We start from the raw sequence: 18,074 nt of genomic DNA, 5'->3' as shown, positions 1-18,074 counted from the left end.
GTTGTTCATTGACTGCTTTCCTATATGTGCCTTGACAGGGTGGGGTGTAGATCCAGCAGTGTGAGCCACCCCTTGCTCAAGCCAGCGACCTTGGACTCAAGCCAGTGACCTTGGGCTTCAAGCCAGTGACCTTTGGGCTCAAGCCAGTGACTATGGGGTCATGTCTATGATCCGTATGCTCAAGCGGGCAACTCCATGCTCAAGCCAGATGAGCATGTGCTCAAGCCTGTGACCTCAGGGTTTCGAACCTGGGCCCTCAGCATCCCAAGCCAACACTCTATCCACTGCGCCACCGCCTGGTCAGGCTGTTTATGGTTTTTGATGAATCTCTCAGTTGTTATCCCACTCTGTCCTGGATATGAGCCACATACTGAAATATTGTATGTTCCTTATGTATAAAATATAATGAACTAAAATATACAGAATGTACTGCAAAAGGATCTCAATTGAGTTGTCAACATAAGAGTATTTTTCACTTCCTGTTTTTTATTTTGTTATATGTATATACACAATATTAATTGTCATGAATACTTGTGAATTAATATAGCACTGGCTTTCTGCTTACCACCTAAACGTGAAAAATCATATAAGAATAATCTTCAGAAAATTTACTCTTACATAATTATTGTGATTTTTTTGGTCTGTATTTAATACAGCTCCTTAATACTGGAAGGTGTTGAACCACAGAGTACATGTGAATTAGAAGTAGATGCTGTAGCTGCTGATATCTTAAATCGGCTGGACATTGAAGGTATATATACTATTATTCTCAATATATGTTTTTAGATTAATGACCAAAGTATAGTGGGAAAAGTAAGGAAGAAAACATTATTACAGATGTAAGATGTTATAGAAGGAGAATGAAAAATGTTTCAAAGATTGCTTCTGTACCTCTGATGAAATAGTCATTATTTTTTCACTTATATTTTCATTCGTATGAGTATGTTTACACAGTCATGAACCTAAAGTAAATGTAATGCTAAATAAATTAGCCAATATTTTAAATATTAATATAATCTGACTTTTAATTTTTAGGTTATATATCAGGGAGGGGACACTTAGGTCTATTGGCTATCATCAAATGTTTGAATCTTACTCACTTGTTGGGTTTTGGGAACCACTGGGATAAAACTAAAAAAGTACTAACATAAGAACTGTAGATAAAGATAGTTTGCTTTACTACACAAAGTAGGGAATTGTTTTCCTTAAGAGGCAGTATTTATTTTAGAAGTTTGGATTTCTTTCTTTAGGCAGGTATTTTTTACTTTGACCTTGTAGTAGTGAAGTACTGTTGTGATTACAGCTCAGATTGGTGGAAATCCTGGTCTACAGGCCATATGGGAAGATGAAAAACAACGGCGGAGAAACAGAAATGAAAGTTCTCAAATTAGCCAATGTGAAACGCAAGGTATAAACCAAATAGTACTAATGATTTTTTAAAACAAGATATTTTAATGGAAGAGGTTAAGACATTGAGATTTTACCTTATCCTTCTATTTTACTTTTCAGAATACTTTTAAATTTTCTATATATATTTTTTCCTTTTTTCTGTTGTCATTGCTCTGAACCAGTTATTCTTTACCTCCAAAGTATTGCTCATTGTTTTTTTTTCATAAGAAATTGACATCTTCATTGTCTTTTGTTTTCATCCCGCCTTGTCCTCCTGTTCCATGTTTTTGCTCCTTTTTCATTCTCTAGTATGTTCTAACTTTCTATATTTCCAAATGAGCTGTAGAATACTTACAGAAGATCATGAATCCCAATTTAGAAATACCGTGTGTTTCAATCAGCAGTTTAAATGGTATGGAAATCTGTACCTGAAACCTCTGTACTCTTTTGATCAGTGTCACCCCATTTAGTTTAATTTTCTAAATAAAGAAAAGAATAATTTAAAAAATACTGTATTTAACTCATTAAGCTTTGAAAATGTACCCATGAAATACAACCCCCAAATTTTCTAGGTATGTCATATAAACTCTCAATTTGATCATATTGTACAGCTCTGAAGAAAACACTCATTTTATTTATTATTAAACCCTGCTACTTCAAAAAGACTTTTAGGGGCTTAAATAAATACCATGGACACAACAAAAAATTTAAAATAACAGTTAAAGAATAAAAGATATAATTCACAGGCAGATGTATTTGAAATACAATAGTAAGCCCATATTGAAGTCCAGTTAAAATTTCAAATTTTTATTATAGTGCTTGGACACTAAAAATATATTGGTAACTTTTGAATGCCTTTTAAATTAGAAATAATTGTATTTTATAAGGGCAAACGCAATATTTTATAAGGTTCAGAGTATATGATACATGTATATGTAAAGAACAGTATTTTTCTGTGTTAGATTTAAGTTATAATTATAGAACTTAGTCCTGAACTGACTTTAAGTGCTTAATTATATAGTTTCTGTGACAATCATTTCTCTTTTGGTTGTTTTTTATAATAGAACTACTGTCAGGTGGTGTTACACGTATTAAGAGTAGGGTAGGAAATTGCTATTTTAAAAGCTATTCTAACTACTCAGCCATAAGAAATGATGACATCAGAACATTTACAGCAAAATGGTGGGATCTAGGTAACATGATACGAAGCGAAATAAGTAAATCAGAAAAAACCAGGAACTGCATTATTCCATACGTAGGTGGGACATAAAAGTGAAACTAAGAGACATTGATAAGAGTGTGGTGGTTACGGGGGGGGGGGGGGGGGGGGGGGGATGGGAGAGGGAAAGGGGGAGGGGGAGGGGCACAAAGAAAACAAGATAGAAGGTGACAGAGGACAATCTGACTTTGGGTGACGGGTATGCATCATAATTGAACGACAAGATACCCTGGTCTTGTTATCTTTGAATATATGTATCCTGATTTATTGATGTCACCCCATTAAAAAAATAAAATTATTTAAAAAAAAAAAAAAAGCTATTCTAGGAGAAAAGAAAATATTTCATTCGTTTGCTATCTACATTTTTTAATGCACTTTTAAAATTCAAAGATCACAGGTTTGTGCCAGCAACAGAAAGTGAAAAAAAATTTCAGAAGAGACTTCAGGAAATTCTCAAACAGCATGATTTCTCTGTGTAAGTGGTTATTTATTAAAGATCTCAGAACTATTTTATTGCTTTGTTATCTAGTTTGTTATAAAGGATATGTTTTAATTAAGCAGAATGTTATCAGGATCTGTGGACTACAGTGATGGATCCCAGGAGTTCTCTGCTGAGTTAACATTGCACTCTGAGGTTCTGTCTTCTGAAGGTCTTCAGTGTACACCAGCTAATATGGTAGAAGTCCACAAAGACACAGAGTTGAGCAAAGGTGAGATTTTCTTTTCAGGTGTGCAGAAAATACCTTTAACAGACATCTGTATATAAAGCACTGGGATATTAGTATTTGGTGGAGTTTGCTAAATGTTTCTTTTTCTCTTCCTAAGAAATAAATACTGATATAGCAAAAACCTCTTTCCCGTTCCTTTACTTTTTCTTCCTCCTAGAGGCAAGCACTGTTCTGAAGTTGGTGCACACTGTTACCATGTATGATTTTATATTTTCTTAAATATATGTATGCCCACAACAAATAGTTATTTTAGGCTTTAAATTTTACATAAATAGTATTCTACTTGTTATAGGTTAAACAACTTGCTTTTTTCCTTGAGCATATTTTTAACAATTTAATTGAGGTATAATTTTCATAATATATCATAAAATTCACTCATTTTAAGTTTATAAATCAATGATTTCTACTAAATTTACAGAGTTCTGCAGACATCTCCATAATTCAGTTTTAGAACATTTTCTTCACATCAAATGATTCTGTGTCTAGCCCTGGCCAGTTGGCTCAGTGGTAGAGCATCGGTCCTGCGTGTGGAACTCCTGAGTTTGATACCTGGCCAGGGCACACAGAGAAGTGCCCATTTGTTTCTCCACCCTTCCCCCTCTCCCTTCTCCCTGTCTCTCTTCCCTTCCTGCAGCCAAGGCTCCATTGGAGCTAAGTTGGCCCAAGCGCTGAGCATGGCTCTTATGGCCTCTGCCTCAGGCGCTGGGATGGCTCCGATTGCAGTGGAACAAAGCCCCAGCTGGGCAGAACAGCGCCCCCTGGTGGGCATGCCGGGTGAAACCTGGTTGGGCGCATGCGGGAGTGAGTCTGACTGCCTCCCCGCTTCTAACTTTGGGGGGAAAAAAAGATTCTGTGTCTGAAGTCACAGCTGTTCCCACCTCCAGCCCTAATTAACTGCTAATCTACTTTTCTGTCTCAAGATTTGACTTTTCTGAATATATATAAATGAAGTACAATATGCAGTCTTTTGTGTTTTGCTTCTTTCACTTAAGTTTTCAGGTTCATCCACATTGTATCTGTCAGTGTTTTTATTGCTGAATAGTATTGCATTGTATGGATATACCATAATTTTGTAAATTCATTTACTAGTTGATATATATATATTTGGGTTATTGTCACTTTTTGGTCTTAAGAATAATGCTGCTAGGAACATTTGTAAGTCTTTGTGTGGATGTATATTTTCATTTTTCTTGAGTATTTACCAAGGAGTGGAAACTTGGGTCATTTGGTAAATTTGTGTTTGATTTTTTTTATTAAACTATCAAAACTTTTCTAAAGTGACTACACTGTTTTCCATTCCCACCAGCAATATGTGAGGGTTGTAGTGACCCTGCATCCTCACTAACATGTTATTAGCTGTCTTCTTCATTTTTTTAATTTTTTAAAATTTTTTTTGTATTTTTCCGAAGCTGGAAACAGGGAGGCAGACAGACTCCTGCATGCGCCTGATCGGGATCCACCCGGCATGCCCGCCAGGGGGCGATGCTCTGCCCATCTGGGGCGTTGCTCTGCTGCAACCAGAGCCATTCTAGCGCCTGAGGCAGAGGCCATGGAGCCATCCTCAGCACCCGGGCCAACCTTGCTCCAATGGAGCCTTGGCTGTGGGAGGGGAAGAGAGAGACAGAGAGGAAGAAAAGGGGGAGGGGTGGAGAAGCAGATGGGCACTTCTCCTGTGTGCCCTGGCCAGGAATCGAACCCAGGACTCCTGCACACCAGGCCAATGCTCTACCACTGAGCCAACCAGCCAGGGCCTTAGCTGTTTTTTTTATATAGTCATCCTAGTGTGTATGAACTTGCCTCATATTATGGTATTATTACTATATTTTCCTCATTCCTAATGATGTTGAGTAATTTATGTCAATATTATAACTTTAAAATTTCTAGGTTATTCATTTTAGCTACTGATTAGTGCTCCTTTGTAAAACTACCTAAGTTTATCTGTTTCTCTACAACTGTTAGGTGATTTTTACTTTTGCACTGTTAATAGCAGTGTTATATCTGTCCCCTTGTGGCTATGTGTAAGAGTTTCTCCACAAAAGATAATGTAGAAGCATAATTTGCCACTTCCTAAGGTATTTGTATTGTGCCGTTGTATTCTAACAGGGTTACTGTAATGCAATGCAATTAGCTTATACATGATTGGGAAATAAGATAATGAAAGTTTTACTTAGAAGTCACGTTGTTTCATGTGCAATTTTTCTAGTCAAGAAGAAGCAGAGTAGCAGAAATAATAGAATTATAGCCTTCAGCATAAAAGGAAAAACCCTTTATTTCACTGCCCCATGTAAACAGGGGCTTTTGACTGTGTTCAACAACTAAAAATAAGCACTTAAGCCCAGACCTTCCTCCCACCTTAAGAATTGAATCCCAGCACTGTGCCATCTCTGACTAATGGCAGGTTGCACCATTACCTGAGCTCACCTTTATGTCGGTCTGCTGACTCAGAGCTCTTCCATTTTCTTTATTTTATCATCTGCCAGCTGCACTCTGTAATCAGAATGTACCATTTTTTTCATACTGTTATTTTCTGTGCACTTTTAATATCTCCTATGACAGCCCCTAGATACAGACTGATGTATCTCCCCTGTACCAATTATTGATTTTGTTAGTGCTCTGGTTACAAAGTTGCATAAATTTTGTCTTAACCTTTTATTTCTATAAACCCTTTTATTTTTAGTGCTTGGTTTTTTAGATTTTGAGGTTTGCTAATAGTAAAAAAATATCACATTGTAGTGATGCCAGTATTATACAATTGCTCTATAAAATTATTGTACTTAAATTTATATTTTTACAATATATTAGACCTTATATTTCCCTACATCCTCAACATTTTATGGTATCATATGTAAAAATATTTTTGCCATTCTGATTCTTTGAAATGGTATCTCCTTAGTTTAACCTGTATTTTCTGATTACTAATAAGTTTGAGCATATGAATTTCTTTAAATTGCTTATTGTTCTTTGCTCATTTTTTATTTGCTCACTAATCTTTTTCTTATTTGTAGAAGTTCTTTATATTTCCTAGATATTAAGCCTTTGTCAATCATATATTGTAGAGATATTTTTTCCCTATCTAGACTTGTACTTTAGAAGTCTTCAAAAAAAAAAAAATTTAGCTTTCTTTCTCATTTTTTTCCTCTTATTTTTTTAGGTGCTTTGTGTATCTTCAGTTTTAAAGTCAAATTTAACAATTTTTTTTCTTTGTAGTTTGGTGTCATACCTGGTTTATGAGTCCTTTTCTACCTGATTTAATGAAAGTTTTCACCTCTAAGGCTTATGTAAGCCTATAATTTGGATTTTCACATTTAGGTATTCAGTTTTTTCTGCTCAATACCCCCACCTCAATCATGTTTTCCTATGTCAGCAATCTTCAACCGGTGCCACTGCACACTGGTGTGCTGCAAGAATTTTTAAAACATGCAGTACCTTGGGAGGTGTTGAGTGAAAAAGGTGAGGGAATTAAGCAAAGAAGAAAAACAGACACAGACAACAGTATGGGAATTGCTGAAGGGAAAGGGGAGAGTTCGGGATGAGAAGGGTATAGATAGATGGTGATGGAGGGAGACTTGACTTAGGATGTTGAACACACAATGCAGTGTACAGATGATGTATTGTGGAGTTGTGCACCTGAAACCTTTACAACTTTATTAAGCAATGTTACCCCAATAAATTCAATAAAAAATTTTAATAAACAGAATAAATAAATAAAACATGCAATACCTAACTAGTATTTTAGTCAGGGGCACTGAGCTTTTTTCCCTTAAATTGTCATTGGTAAAAAAATGACAACAGCCAACACAACAGTAGCTATCCGATGTGAATGAATTGAAATTATACCTTTTTTTTGTCAGATCAGCAAAAAATAGAATGTTTTTTGGTATGCCACAGAATTTTAGTCATTAGTTTATGTGTGCCATAAGGTGAAAAAGGTTGAAAATTACTGCCCTCTGTTAATATGGTACTGTTATATATGGTTGCTTTAGTATTGATTTATATCAAGGGCAGATCTTCTCGTGTTTGGCTTCAAAATTGTCTACTCTATCTTTTAAAAAGCTCTCCCCTGTTAATTTTAGGATCAGATTGTTTCATTTCTAAGGGAAGAACCCTGTTGAGATTTTATTAGGAATTTACAGTATTTATAGAACAATTTAGGAACATTTTTAAAATTTTATTTTTCAATTACTGTTGATATTTAATATTTTATTACTTTCTGGTATACAACATAGGTGGCTAGCCAACCATGTATATAATTTTCAAAGTGATTCCTCTAGTATTTTAAGTACCCACCTGACACCACACATAGTTATTACATGACTATGTTCCCTGTGCTGTGCTTTACATTCCTGTGACTATGACTTTATTCTTCTTAATCTCTTTACCTTTTTTACCTGGCCTCCCCATTCCTCTCCTCTCTGGCAACCATCAGTCTCTTCTCTGTATCTGTGAGTCTGCTTCAATTTTGTTTTTTGTTTTGTTTCTTTGATTCCACATTTAAGTGAAATAATGTGGTGTTTGTCTTTCTCTGACTGACATATTTCACTTAGCATAAAAGCTTCTAGATCCATCTATCCTTTCGCAAATTGTAAGATTGCATTCTTTTTATGGTCAGGTAGTAGTCCATTGTGTATATGTACCACTACAACATTTTTATCTACTTGTCTGTTGATGGGCCTTTGGGCTGCTTCCATATCTTGGCTATTGTTGAGGAACCCTGCAGTTAACACAGGGGTACATATATTCTTTCAAGTTAGTGTTTTGGGTTTCTTTGAATATATATGCATAAGTAGAATTCCTGGTTCATAAGACAGTTCCATTTTTAATTTTTTGAAGAATCTCTGTACTGTTTTCCATAGTGGCTGCATTCCTACCAAATTTACATTCCTACCAAAGTACACAAAGACTCCCTCTTTTCCACATCCTCACCAATACTTGTTGTTGATCTGTTGATAACCATTATGACAGATGTGAGGTGATAATCTCATTGTGGTTTTGATTTGTATTTCTCTGATTAGTAACATTCAGCATCTTTATGTCTTTTGGCCATCTGTTGTATGTCCTCCTTAGAAAACTGTCTATTTAGGTCCTTCGCCCATTTTTTAACTGGATTGTTTGGATTTTTTATGTTGAGTTTTATAAGTTCTTTATAAATTTTGGCTCTTAATCCTTTATCAGATGTATCAGTGAATATATTCTCCCATTCAGTGGGTTGTCTTTTCATTTTGTTGATGGTTTCCTTTGCTGTTCAAAACTTTTTAGTTTGATATAGTCCCATTTGTTTGGTTGTTTCCCTTACCTGAGGAGATATATCAGAAAAAACCCTGCTATGAGAAATGTCCGAGATTTTACTACCTGTATTTTCTTCTAGGATTTTTATGGGTGTGAGTCTAATATTTAAGTTTTTAACCCATTTTGATTTCATTCTTGTATATGATGTAAGAAGGTGGTCTGATTTCATTTTTTTGTATGTATCTGTTCCAATTATCCCAACACCGTTTATCGAATAGACTATCTTTACCTCATTGTGTGTTCTTGCCTCCTATGTCATATATTAATTGACCATAAGGTATGGGTTTATTTCTGAGTTCTCTTCTGTTCCATTTATCTATGTTCCTGTTTTTATGCTGTGTTTTGATTACTATAACCTTTTTGTATAGTTTGATATCAAGTAGTGTGATATCTCCAACTATTCTTTTTCAAGATTGCTGTGGCTATTTGAGGTATTTTGTGGTTCCATATAAATTTTTGGGTTATTTGTTCTAGTTATATAAAAAATACCATTGATATTTTGATGGGGATTGCACTGAATTTGTAGATTGTTTTGAATAGCATGGACTTTTTAACTATGTTAATTCTTCCTATCCTTGAGTATAGTGTATGCTTCATTTATTTGTGTCTTCTTCAGATTCTTTCTTTAGTGTCTTATAATTTTCCAAGTACAGGTCTTTTACCTCCTTGGTTAAATTTATTACTATGTATTTTTTTTATGCAATTGTAAATGACATTGTTTTCTTAGTTTCCCTTTCTGATAGTTTATTATTGGTGTATATAAATACAACCAATTTCTGAGTATTTATTTTATGTCCTTACTCTTGTGAATTTATAAGTTCTACTAGTTTCTTTGTGGAATCTTTAGGATTCTTTATATGTAGTACCATGTCATCTGCAAGTAATCACAGCTTTTCTTTTTCCTTACTGATTTTTATCCTTTTTATTTCTTCTTCTTGTCTGATTGCTATGACTGGGCCCTCCAGTACTATGTTGAATAAGAGTGATGTAAATAGTTATACTGTCTTATTTCTGATCTTAAGGAAAACAATTTTAGTTTTTCCTCATTGAATATGATTTTAGCTGTCTGTAGGTTTGTCATATATGGCCTTTATTATGTTGAGATATGTTCCTTCTATAACGACTTTTCTGAAAGTTTTTATCATAAATGCATGCTGTATTTTGTCAAATACATTTTCTGCATCTATTAATATGATCGTTGACTTTTATTCTTCATTTTGTTTTTGTGGTGTGTCACCTAATGGAATTGTGGATATTGAACTAATCTTGCATCCTAGGAATCTTTTCAATGTATTGCTGAATTTGGTTTGCTAATATTTTGTTGAGGATTTTTGCATATATGATATGTTCATTAGTGGTATTAGCCTATAATTTTCTTTCTTTGTAGTATTGCTGCCTGGTTTGGGAATCAGGATAATGACCTTATAAAATGAGTTTGGGAGTCTTCCCTTTTTTTGATGTTTTTGGAATAGTTTGAGACTGATAGGTGTTATTTCTTTAATTGTTTGGTAAACTTCACCTGTACACCCATCCTGTCCAGGACTTTTGTTTATTGGGAGGTTTTTTTTTATTACTGCTTTAATTTCATTGGTTGATTTAGGACCATTTTAAATCTCTGGTCAATATCAGATCATTTTATCCTTGAACGTGCTATATTTCTTATTTGGTCTTCTTTCATGCCTTTTAATAAAGCTTTGAAATTTTTTTGTAAAATTATTGTGTATCTTTTGTTAGATATATTCCAGGTTTCTTATAATTATTTCAATTGTATGTTTTAGCTTTCAAAAATTACGTCTTTTATTGCTGCTATTTAGGAACTTCACTGACCTTTGCATATCAATCTTATATCCAGCAACTTTTATTAGTGCTAATAGTTTATATGTCTTTACCACTGAATTTTCTGTGTATGGAGTCATCATCTGCAAATAACTTTTATTTTACTTTTCTCTTTCTCATACTTTCAAAAAATCATTTTAATGCACTCCTTAACAACTCTAGAATAATGTTAAATAGAAATGTAGAAATGGTAATAGTCCTTTTTCTAGCTTTAACTGGAATGCTTATATATTTCATCATTAAGCATGAAATTTACTATAGGATATTGGTAGATCTATTCCTTGTTTTCTAAGAAGTTTGTTTTTATTTTAATCATGAATGGATATTAAATTAAATTTTACCAGAATTATTGAAACAATTGTTTTCTTTTACTCTGTTAATGTGGTATTTAAAATATTTTTTTATTTTCTAATGTGAAACCATTCTTGTGCTGCTTTTTTTTTTTTTTTTGGTATTTTCCCAAAGCTGGAAATGGGGATAGACAGTCAGACAGACTCCTGCATGCACCCAATCAGGATCCACCCAGCACGGTCACCCGGGGACAACGCTCTGCCCACTAGGGTGCGATGCTCTGCCCCTCTGGGGCGTCGCTCTGTTGCAACCAGAGCCACTCTAGTGCCTGGGGCAGAGGCCAAGGAGCCATCCCCAGCGCCCGGTCCATCCTTGCTCCAATGGAGCCTCGCTGCTGGAGGGGAAGAGAGAGACAGAGAGGAAAGAGGGGGGGAGGGGGGGAGAAGCAGATGGGCGCTTATCCTGTGTGCCCTGGCCGGGAATCGAACCCGGGACTTCTGCACTCCAGGCCGACGCTCTACCACTGAGCCAACCAGCCAGGGCCCATTCTTGTGCTTCTTAAATAAACCCTCCTTTTTTACAATGTGGATTTTTTTTAAGCATTGTTATGTGTACTTTGCTAATATTTTATTTAGGACTTTAACTTTTTAAAATAATTCATAAAGATCCACCGAGTTGTTCCATTAAATGAGTTGTAGAGGTTTTTCTCTTTTTCTACTTTAAATTAAAGAATTTTTATTAGATTGCTATCATAATGTTTCTTGGATATTTGATAGATCTCATCTGTAAAACCATCCAGATCTAGTATATATATTTTTTGTGGGTGGATTTTGTGTTGGAGTGGTGGTAGGTAAAGGTAATGGATTTTAAACTACTACTTCAGTTTTCATAATTATTGTAAGTTCTTTCAAGCTTTTTTGTGTGTGTGTGAGAGAGAAAGAGGGACAGAAGAGGCATCAAAGCATAGTTGGCATCACCTTAGTTGTTTATTGATTGCTTCTCATATTCGCCTTAACCACGGGGCTTAAACCAGCAACCTTGGGGTCATTTTGATACTCCCACACTTAAGCGGTGACCCCATCCTCAACCTGATGAGCCTGTGCTCAAGCCAAGTGAGCCCACACTCAAGCCAGCGACCTTGGGGTTTCAAACTTGGGACCTCAGCACCCCAGGTCGATACTCTATCCACTGCACCACCACTGGTCAGGCTCTATTTCTATTTAAATCAGTTTTTATATCATATTTTTCGTAAGGAATTGTCTCTTATATCTGACTTTTTCATGTATTTGGTAAAATTCATAGAATTTAACATTCTTTTACCTTTTGGCACTTCCCCCTTTTATTTCTATCAATATTTATTTATACCTTCTATTTTGATTATTCTAGCCAGTCTTGTGTATTCTTAATTTCATAGGATCAGATTTTGTTTTTACGATCCTCTCAATTGTCTTGCTTTGAGATTAGCTATTTTTCACAGTTCTTTGTTTTTTTATTTTGTTAAAAATTCTTTATTAGCCCAGCTATGTCTAGGATTTGTTAACAATATTTCTGAAGCTTTTAATTTTCTTTTACAAACTTGAAAGTACTTAATTTTAAGTCTGAATACTAGAAGCAGAAAATAGAACTGTTTTCCAATTAGCTCTCTTATAACTGCCTGACATTTTTCTGCTGTACAATAATTTTTACCCGTACTACTACTATCTGCTTTTATTCTTTATCTATCCCTTTGACTAGATTTTAAGTTTAATTTTATCTTTATTTATAAAATTATTTAATTCCTCTCTACATTAGTAGACTTTCTGTAAAAGTCATGTTGAAAGATGTAATTTATGAAGTGAAATTTTGAGAAATACAAAATTAATATAAAATGAATTTGTATTTTTTAAGCCATAGAGAATAAAGTTTATTATTTAAATAAGACCATTTGTCTTTTATTTTCTCTTGAATATTTAAATGTGCAATGATTTTTGTCAGAGTATAATATGACTATAAATACAAACTAGATAGGATTGAATAGGCTAAAGAGATTTTAAGTATTTAGTAATTCACAGATTCAAAGGTTTTTAATTACTCCATGTGACTGGTTAGATATTCTTGTGTCTTTTATTAAGTTTTAAATAAAATTTTAGATTTTTAAATAGGTTTATACTGTAATGCTTTCTAATTTACAGAAAATCTAAATAGTAAACTTAGGCCATTGCTCTAATGTTTTTGTATTTTTGTTATCTTAAGGTCACACTAAACACAGAGTAGAGGAAGCTCTTATTAATGAAGAAGCAATTTTGAACCTCATGGAAAATAGCCAGACTTTTCAGCCTTTGACCCAAAGGCTGAGTGAGTCACCAGTTTTCTGTAAGTAACAATTCTACCATAAATTTTCAGTGTTTTAAATCAATGAAAGTGCATATGTGAAGGGATTATTTTTTTCTTTGATTTGAAGAGGTTAACGTTGCATGTTCAATAAATTCGTACTCTACTACATAGTATAAAGATGAAACTTCATTAAATGAAGTAGCTTTGTTTTCTACACAGCTTTTTCTCAACAATTGTCAAAGAAAATAATCTTTTTTTAATGAAGTTTATTATTTAAATAAGACCATTTGTCTTTTATTTTCCCTTGAATATTTAAATGTGCAGTGATTTTTGCACATTTGTTTAACTTTGTTTGGAGGGAAAGCCATATGCTTTAGGGGAGAAATGGCATATTTTGAATTAAAATTATCCAAAGTTAAGTATATGAATAAATTATCATAATTGATTCTTTCTTGGTATCAGAAAATTTCCTGATCAGTTCTTCTTAAGTGATTAATTTTTGGCTAGCAATGAACACAATGACAGTTATTTCTGAGTGTGTTTGAATGCCATTTTCTTGATTTCATTTCAGTAATTTAGTCTAAGTGATTGATTTTTTTTCCCCAGAAATTTATTTAAAATTTTATTGCAGAAAATAAGGTATTATTTGACTTCATGTCTCTTATTTTGCTTGGTGAAGTAACTTTTTTTTTTCCTTTCTATTTTTTCATTTTTATTCTATTAAATAAGATACAGCATCAAATGTGATCATAGCTCTCTACAGTGTTACGCATAGTTATATAGTCATTATTTCAAGAACGTTTTAGATAGGAGTAGGGAACTGTTTTTCTTTTTAATGTGAATGAATGGCATATGCAGAAAGAAATGATCCAAAGACCACATTAAAAAAACTGATGTTGCCTGACCAGGCGGTGGCGCAGTGGATAGAGCATCGGACTGGGATGAGGAGGACCCAGGTTTGAGACCCCAAGGTCACCAGCTTGAGCGCAGGCTCATCCAATTTGTGCAAAGCTCACCAGCTTGGACCCAAGGTCGCTGGCTCGAGCAAGGGGTTACTCAGTTTGCTGAAGGCCTGCGGTCAAGGCACTTATGAGAAAGCAATCAATGAACAACTAAGGTGTCACAATGAAAAACTAATGATTGATGCTTCTCATCTCTCTCTGTTCCTGTCTGTCTATCCCTCTCTCTGACTCTCTGTAAAAAAAAAAAAAAAAAGAACTGATGTTTATACTTTAAAATGTTTTATTTCTCAATCTGAATATATATATTTAGATAGATAGATATTCTTAAATTAAGTTCTAGTTATAAAAAATAAAGTTAAAAGTGAAGAACTTTGAGAAAGTTAAGAAATTGAAAAGGAGGAGAGGCATATCTTTATTTTATCACAAATTAAATATATCATCAGCAGATATAATTTCACCTTACCTAAGTTTACAAAAAAATGCATTCTGTTAATCACAGACCTGAGAGTCAAATATCTAAAATCCATTTACTAGTATTAATTTTTTTTAAGTATGAGGCAAGAAAAATAAAACACTGCAATTCTAGTTTTAAGAAATAGATTCTAGCCAAAATGGCTCTTATAAACAAATACCTTCTTTTTTGCCTTAATCTGATAGCATGATAGAACCAAGTTTTGGGGGGTTTATTTTGTATTTTTCCAAAGTGAGAATGGGTGGGGAGGCAGACAGACTCCTGCATGTGCCCAACCGGGCTCCACCCGGCATGCCTACCAGGGGGCAATACTCTGCCCATCTGGGGCATTGCTCTGCTGCAATTGGAGCCATTCTAGTGCCTGAGGTGGAGGCCACAGAGCCAACCTCAGCACCCGGGCCAACTTTGCTCCAGTGGAGCCTTGGCTGCGGGAGGGGAAGAGAGAGAAAAAAGGAAGGAGAGGGGGAAGGGTGGAAAAGCAGATGGGCGCTTTTCCTGTGTGCCCTGGCCAGGAATCAAACCTAGGACTTCCACATGCTGGGCCGATGCTCTATCGCTGAGCCAACTGGCCAGAGCAGAACCAATTTTTTTAATGTTGACAAAGAAAACCTGAAACTTGATATTTTAGTATATAGGGAATACATTATCTTTTTTACATAGAAAAAGATATACTAGACTAGAACAAACCATCTTCATGATCTTTATAAAAAATAATAGCTTTTATTAAGATATAATTGAAAACTTGACCTTTTAACATGTATAGGTCAGTGATTTTTAGTAAATTCATGGAGTAATGCAACCATTACCATTATATAATTTCAGGACATTTTCTTCACCCCAAAAAGCAATCTCATATCTGTTAACAGTCCCTCCCCATTCTGCCTGTATCTCAGCCCCTGACAACCAATAATCTGTTTTCTCTTAATTAACCTGTTTTGGTTATTTCATATAAATAGAATCATACAGTGTTTCTGGCTTCTTTCACTTAGTGTGATGTTTTCAAGATTCATTGGTGTTATAGGATCAATACTTCATTTCTTTTTACTGCTGAATAATATTTCATCTTATAGATATGCCATATTTTGTTTATCCATTTTCAATTTATGGATATTGTGTTATATTCACTTTTTTGCCTATTATGAAGAATGCTGCTATGATTGTTCACGTATAGGTTTTTGTGTGGACATGTTTTCAGTTCTGGTTATAAACCTAGGAATGGAGTTGCTGGGTCCTATGGTAATTTTATGTTTAACATTTTGACCAACTGCCAAAATTCTTTTCAAAGCAGTTGTACTATTTTACTTTTTTTTTTTTTAAAGAACATTTTATTAATTTGGGCTAGGTGTGCAGAGAGATTTTTTTTTTTTTACAGAGGCAGAGATAGACAGGGACAGACAGGAACGGAGAGAGATGAGAAGCATCAATCATTAGCTTTTCGTTGCGCGTTGCGACTTCTTAGTTGTTCATTGATTGCTTTCTCATATATGTGTCTTGACTGCGGGCCTTCAGCAGACCGAGTAACCCCTTGCTGGAGCCAGCGACCTTGAGTCCAAGCTGGTGAGCTTTTTCTTGCTCAAGCCAGGTGAGCCCGCGCTCAAGCTGGCGACCTTGGGTTCTCGAACCCGGGTCCTTCTGCATCCCAGTCCGACACTCTATCCACTGCGCCACCACCTGGTCAGGCCTATTTTACATTATTTTTATTATTATTATTTATTTTTTTTTATAGGGACAGAGAGAGTCAGATAGAGGGATAGACAGGGACAGACAGACAGGAATGGAGAGAGATGAGAAGCATCAATCATCAGTTTTTCGTTGCAACACCATAGTTGTTCATTGATTGCTTTCTCATATGTGCCATGACTGCGGGCCTTCAGCATAGTGAGTAACCCCCCGCTCGAGCCAGTGACTTTGGGTCCAAGCTGGTGAGCTTTTTGCTCGAGCCAGTGACTTTGGGTCCAAGCTGGTGAGCTTTTTGCTCAAACCAGATGAGCCCACGCTCAAGCTGGCGACCTCGGGGTCTCAAACCTGGGTCCTTTCGCATCCCAGTCCGACGCTCTATCCACTGTGCCACCACCTGGTCAGGCCTATTTTACATTTTGATCAGCAACATATAAGGGTTCCAATTTCTTTACATCTTTGTCAATGCTTGTTATTATCTTTTGATTTTAGCAACCCTAGTGCATATGAAGTGGTATCTCGGGAACTTCAGGTGTTTAAGTAATCTATTAACCACTTTTAAAGCTACTTGTGTTATTCAACTATAGGTTTCATTTGACTATCCTTAAGCTAAATACAGCTTAAGTAAAGGATAAGGTATTTACATGTATTGTTTTTAAGGCACTTCTTTAGCATTAATTTATATATTTATTATACATTTTGTATTTATTTTGAACATTGTGACCATTTTGGTTTAGTGCTCCTCAAACTTAATTATGCAGTAAGATCTTAGGCAGCTTATTAAAATGGAAATTCCTGGGTCCTATCTCAGAAATTCTGATTAAAAATGTACACCTGAAACTAATACAAAGTAATATTGAATATAAACTGTAATTTAAAAAAATATTTTAAAAATTAAAAATAATTCTGGTTTAGTCAATATGAGATGGGATCTGGGAATCTTCTTTTTAATAAGAACACAGTCAGTTCTAATGCAGATGATACAAAAATCTTATAAAAATACTTTGTTATTTATATGTTATAATTGACATAATTGTTAAATTATTTAGAAAATGTAAGTTATTTGTTGGTGATATTTTACTTGTTTTATAGTGGACAGTAGTCCTGATGAGGCTCTGGTACATCTTCTTGCTGGTCTGGAAAATGATGGATATCATGGGGAGAGAAATAGGATGCCCTCGCCATGTCTTTCCTTTGGAAACACTAACCACCCCCAAAATAGTGATGATGAAGAAAATGAACCACAGATTGAAAAAGAGGAAATGGAGCTTAGTTTGGTTATGTCTCAGAGATGGGACAGCAATATTGAAGAACATTGTGCCAAAAAGAGGTAACTTTTTCATTATTTTAGTTAACTTTAATATAATATATCATGCAGCAGTGTTAACTATAGTTATCATATTGTATATTACATTCCTAGTACTTATTTATTTTATAACTGGAAGTTTGTACCTTTTTGACCACCTTCCTCAAATTCTCCTTTCCCCATAAACCTAACTTTTAGAAATCATCTATTGATATATGCAGTATTAATATGCATCAGTAGTAAGTGGGGCAAGTAGATATGCCTTTTATTCCAGAGCTTGAATAAAAGAATGCCCTCTGAGAGTTAAACCATTATGGGTTGGAACAACAGTTATAGAATCAACCTAAAGACAAGGATTGGCTTCTAGGTCTGATTAGACTAAAGGAATTAAATCTTAAAAATAACGGCCCAGGCTGGTTGACTCAATGGATAAGAGTGTCGGCCCAGTGAGTGGAAGTCCTGGTTCAATTCATGGTTAAGGCACACAGGAGAAGCAACCATCTGCTTTTCTCCCTCTCCTTCTCAGTCTCCCTCTCTCCTTCCCTCTCCCCCTCCCTCCCTCTCCTCCTTCTCTCCCTTTTGCCCTTCCACAGCC

The 18,074-nt window shown here is 35.0% G+C and overlaps 1 protein-coding gene and 1 non-coding gene across 5 annotated transcripts in view; one reads left to right on the top strand and one right to left on the bottom strand.

The window, feature by feature from the left end:
- The window catches only part of REV3L (REV3 like, DNA directed polymerase zeta catalytic subunit), a 187,195-nt gene that overhangs the window by 69,264 nt on the left and 99,857 nt on the right, over positions 1 to 18,074 (top strand). For 3 of the 4 annotated variants that reach the window (XM_066247757.1, XM_066247759.1, XM_066247760.1), the window contains 6 exons: positions 657 to 751; positions 1,304 to 1,408; positions 2,999 to 3,083; positions 3,167 to 3,318; positions 12,982 to 13,101; positions 17,266 to 17,503. In XM_066247757.1, coding sequence (XP_066103854.1) covers positions 657 to 751; positions 1,304 to 1,408; positions 2,999 to 3,083; positions 3,167 to 3,318; positions 12,982 to 13,101; positions 17,266 to 17,503 — 795 coding nt within the window. The remainder of the gene's footprint in view (positions 1 to 656; positions 752 to 1,303; positions 1,409 to 2,998; positions 3,084 to 3,166; positions 3,319 to 12,981; positions 13,102 to 17,265; positions 17,504 to 18,074) is intronic. The other variant, XM_066247758.1, reaches the window with a different exon arrangement.
- TRNAS-GGA (transfer RNA serine (anticodon GGA)) lies at positions 11,217 to 11,292 on the bottom strand. The gene has a single exon. It is a non-coding gene; the product is annotated as a tRNA-Ser (tRNA).

Source organism: Saccopteryx bilineata, chromosome 12 (assembly GCF_036850765.1).
Source record: "Saccopteryx bilineata isolate mSacBil1 chromosome 12, mSacBil1_pri_phased_curated, whole genome shotgun sequence".
Classification (NCBI taxonomy): Eukaryota; Metazoa; Chordata; class Mammalia; order Chiroptera; family Emballonuridae; genus Saccopteryx; species Saccopteryx bilineata.
The sequence above is the reverse complement of the archived record's forward strand: the minus strand, read 5'-3'. Positions and strand labels throughout refer to the sequence as shown.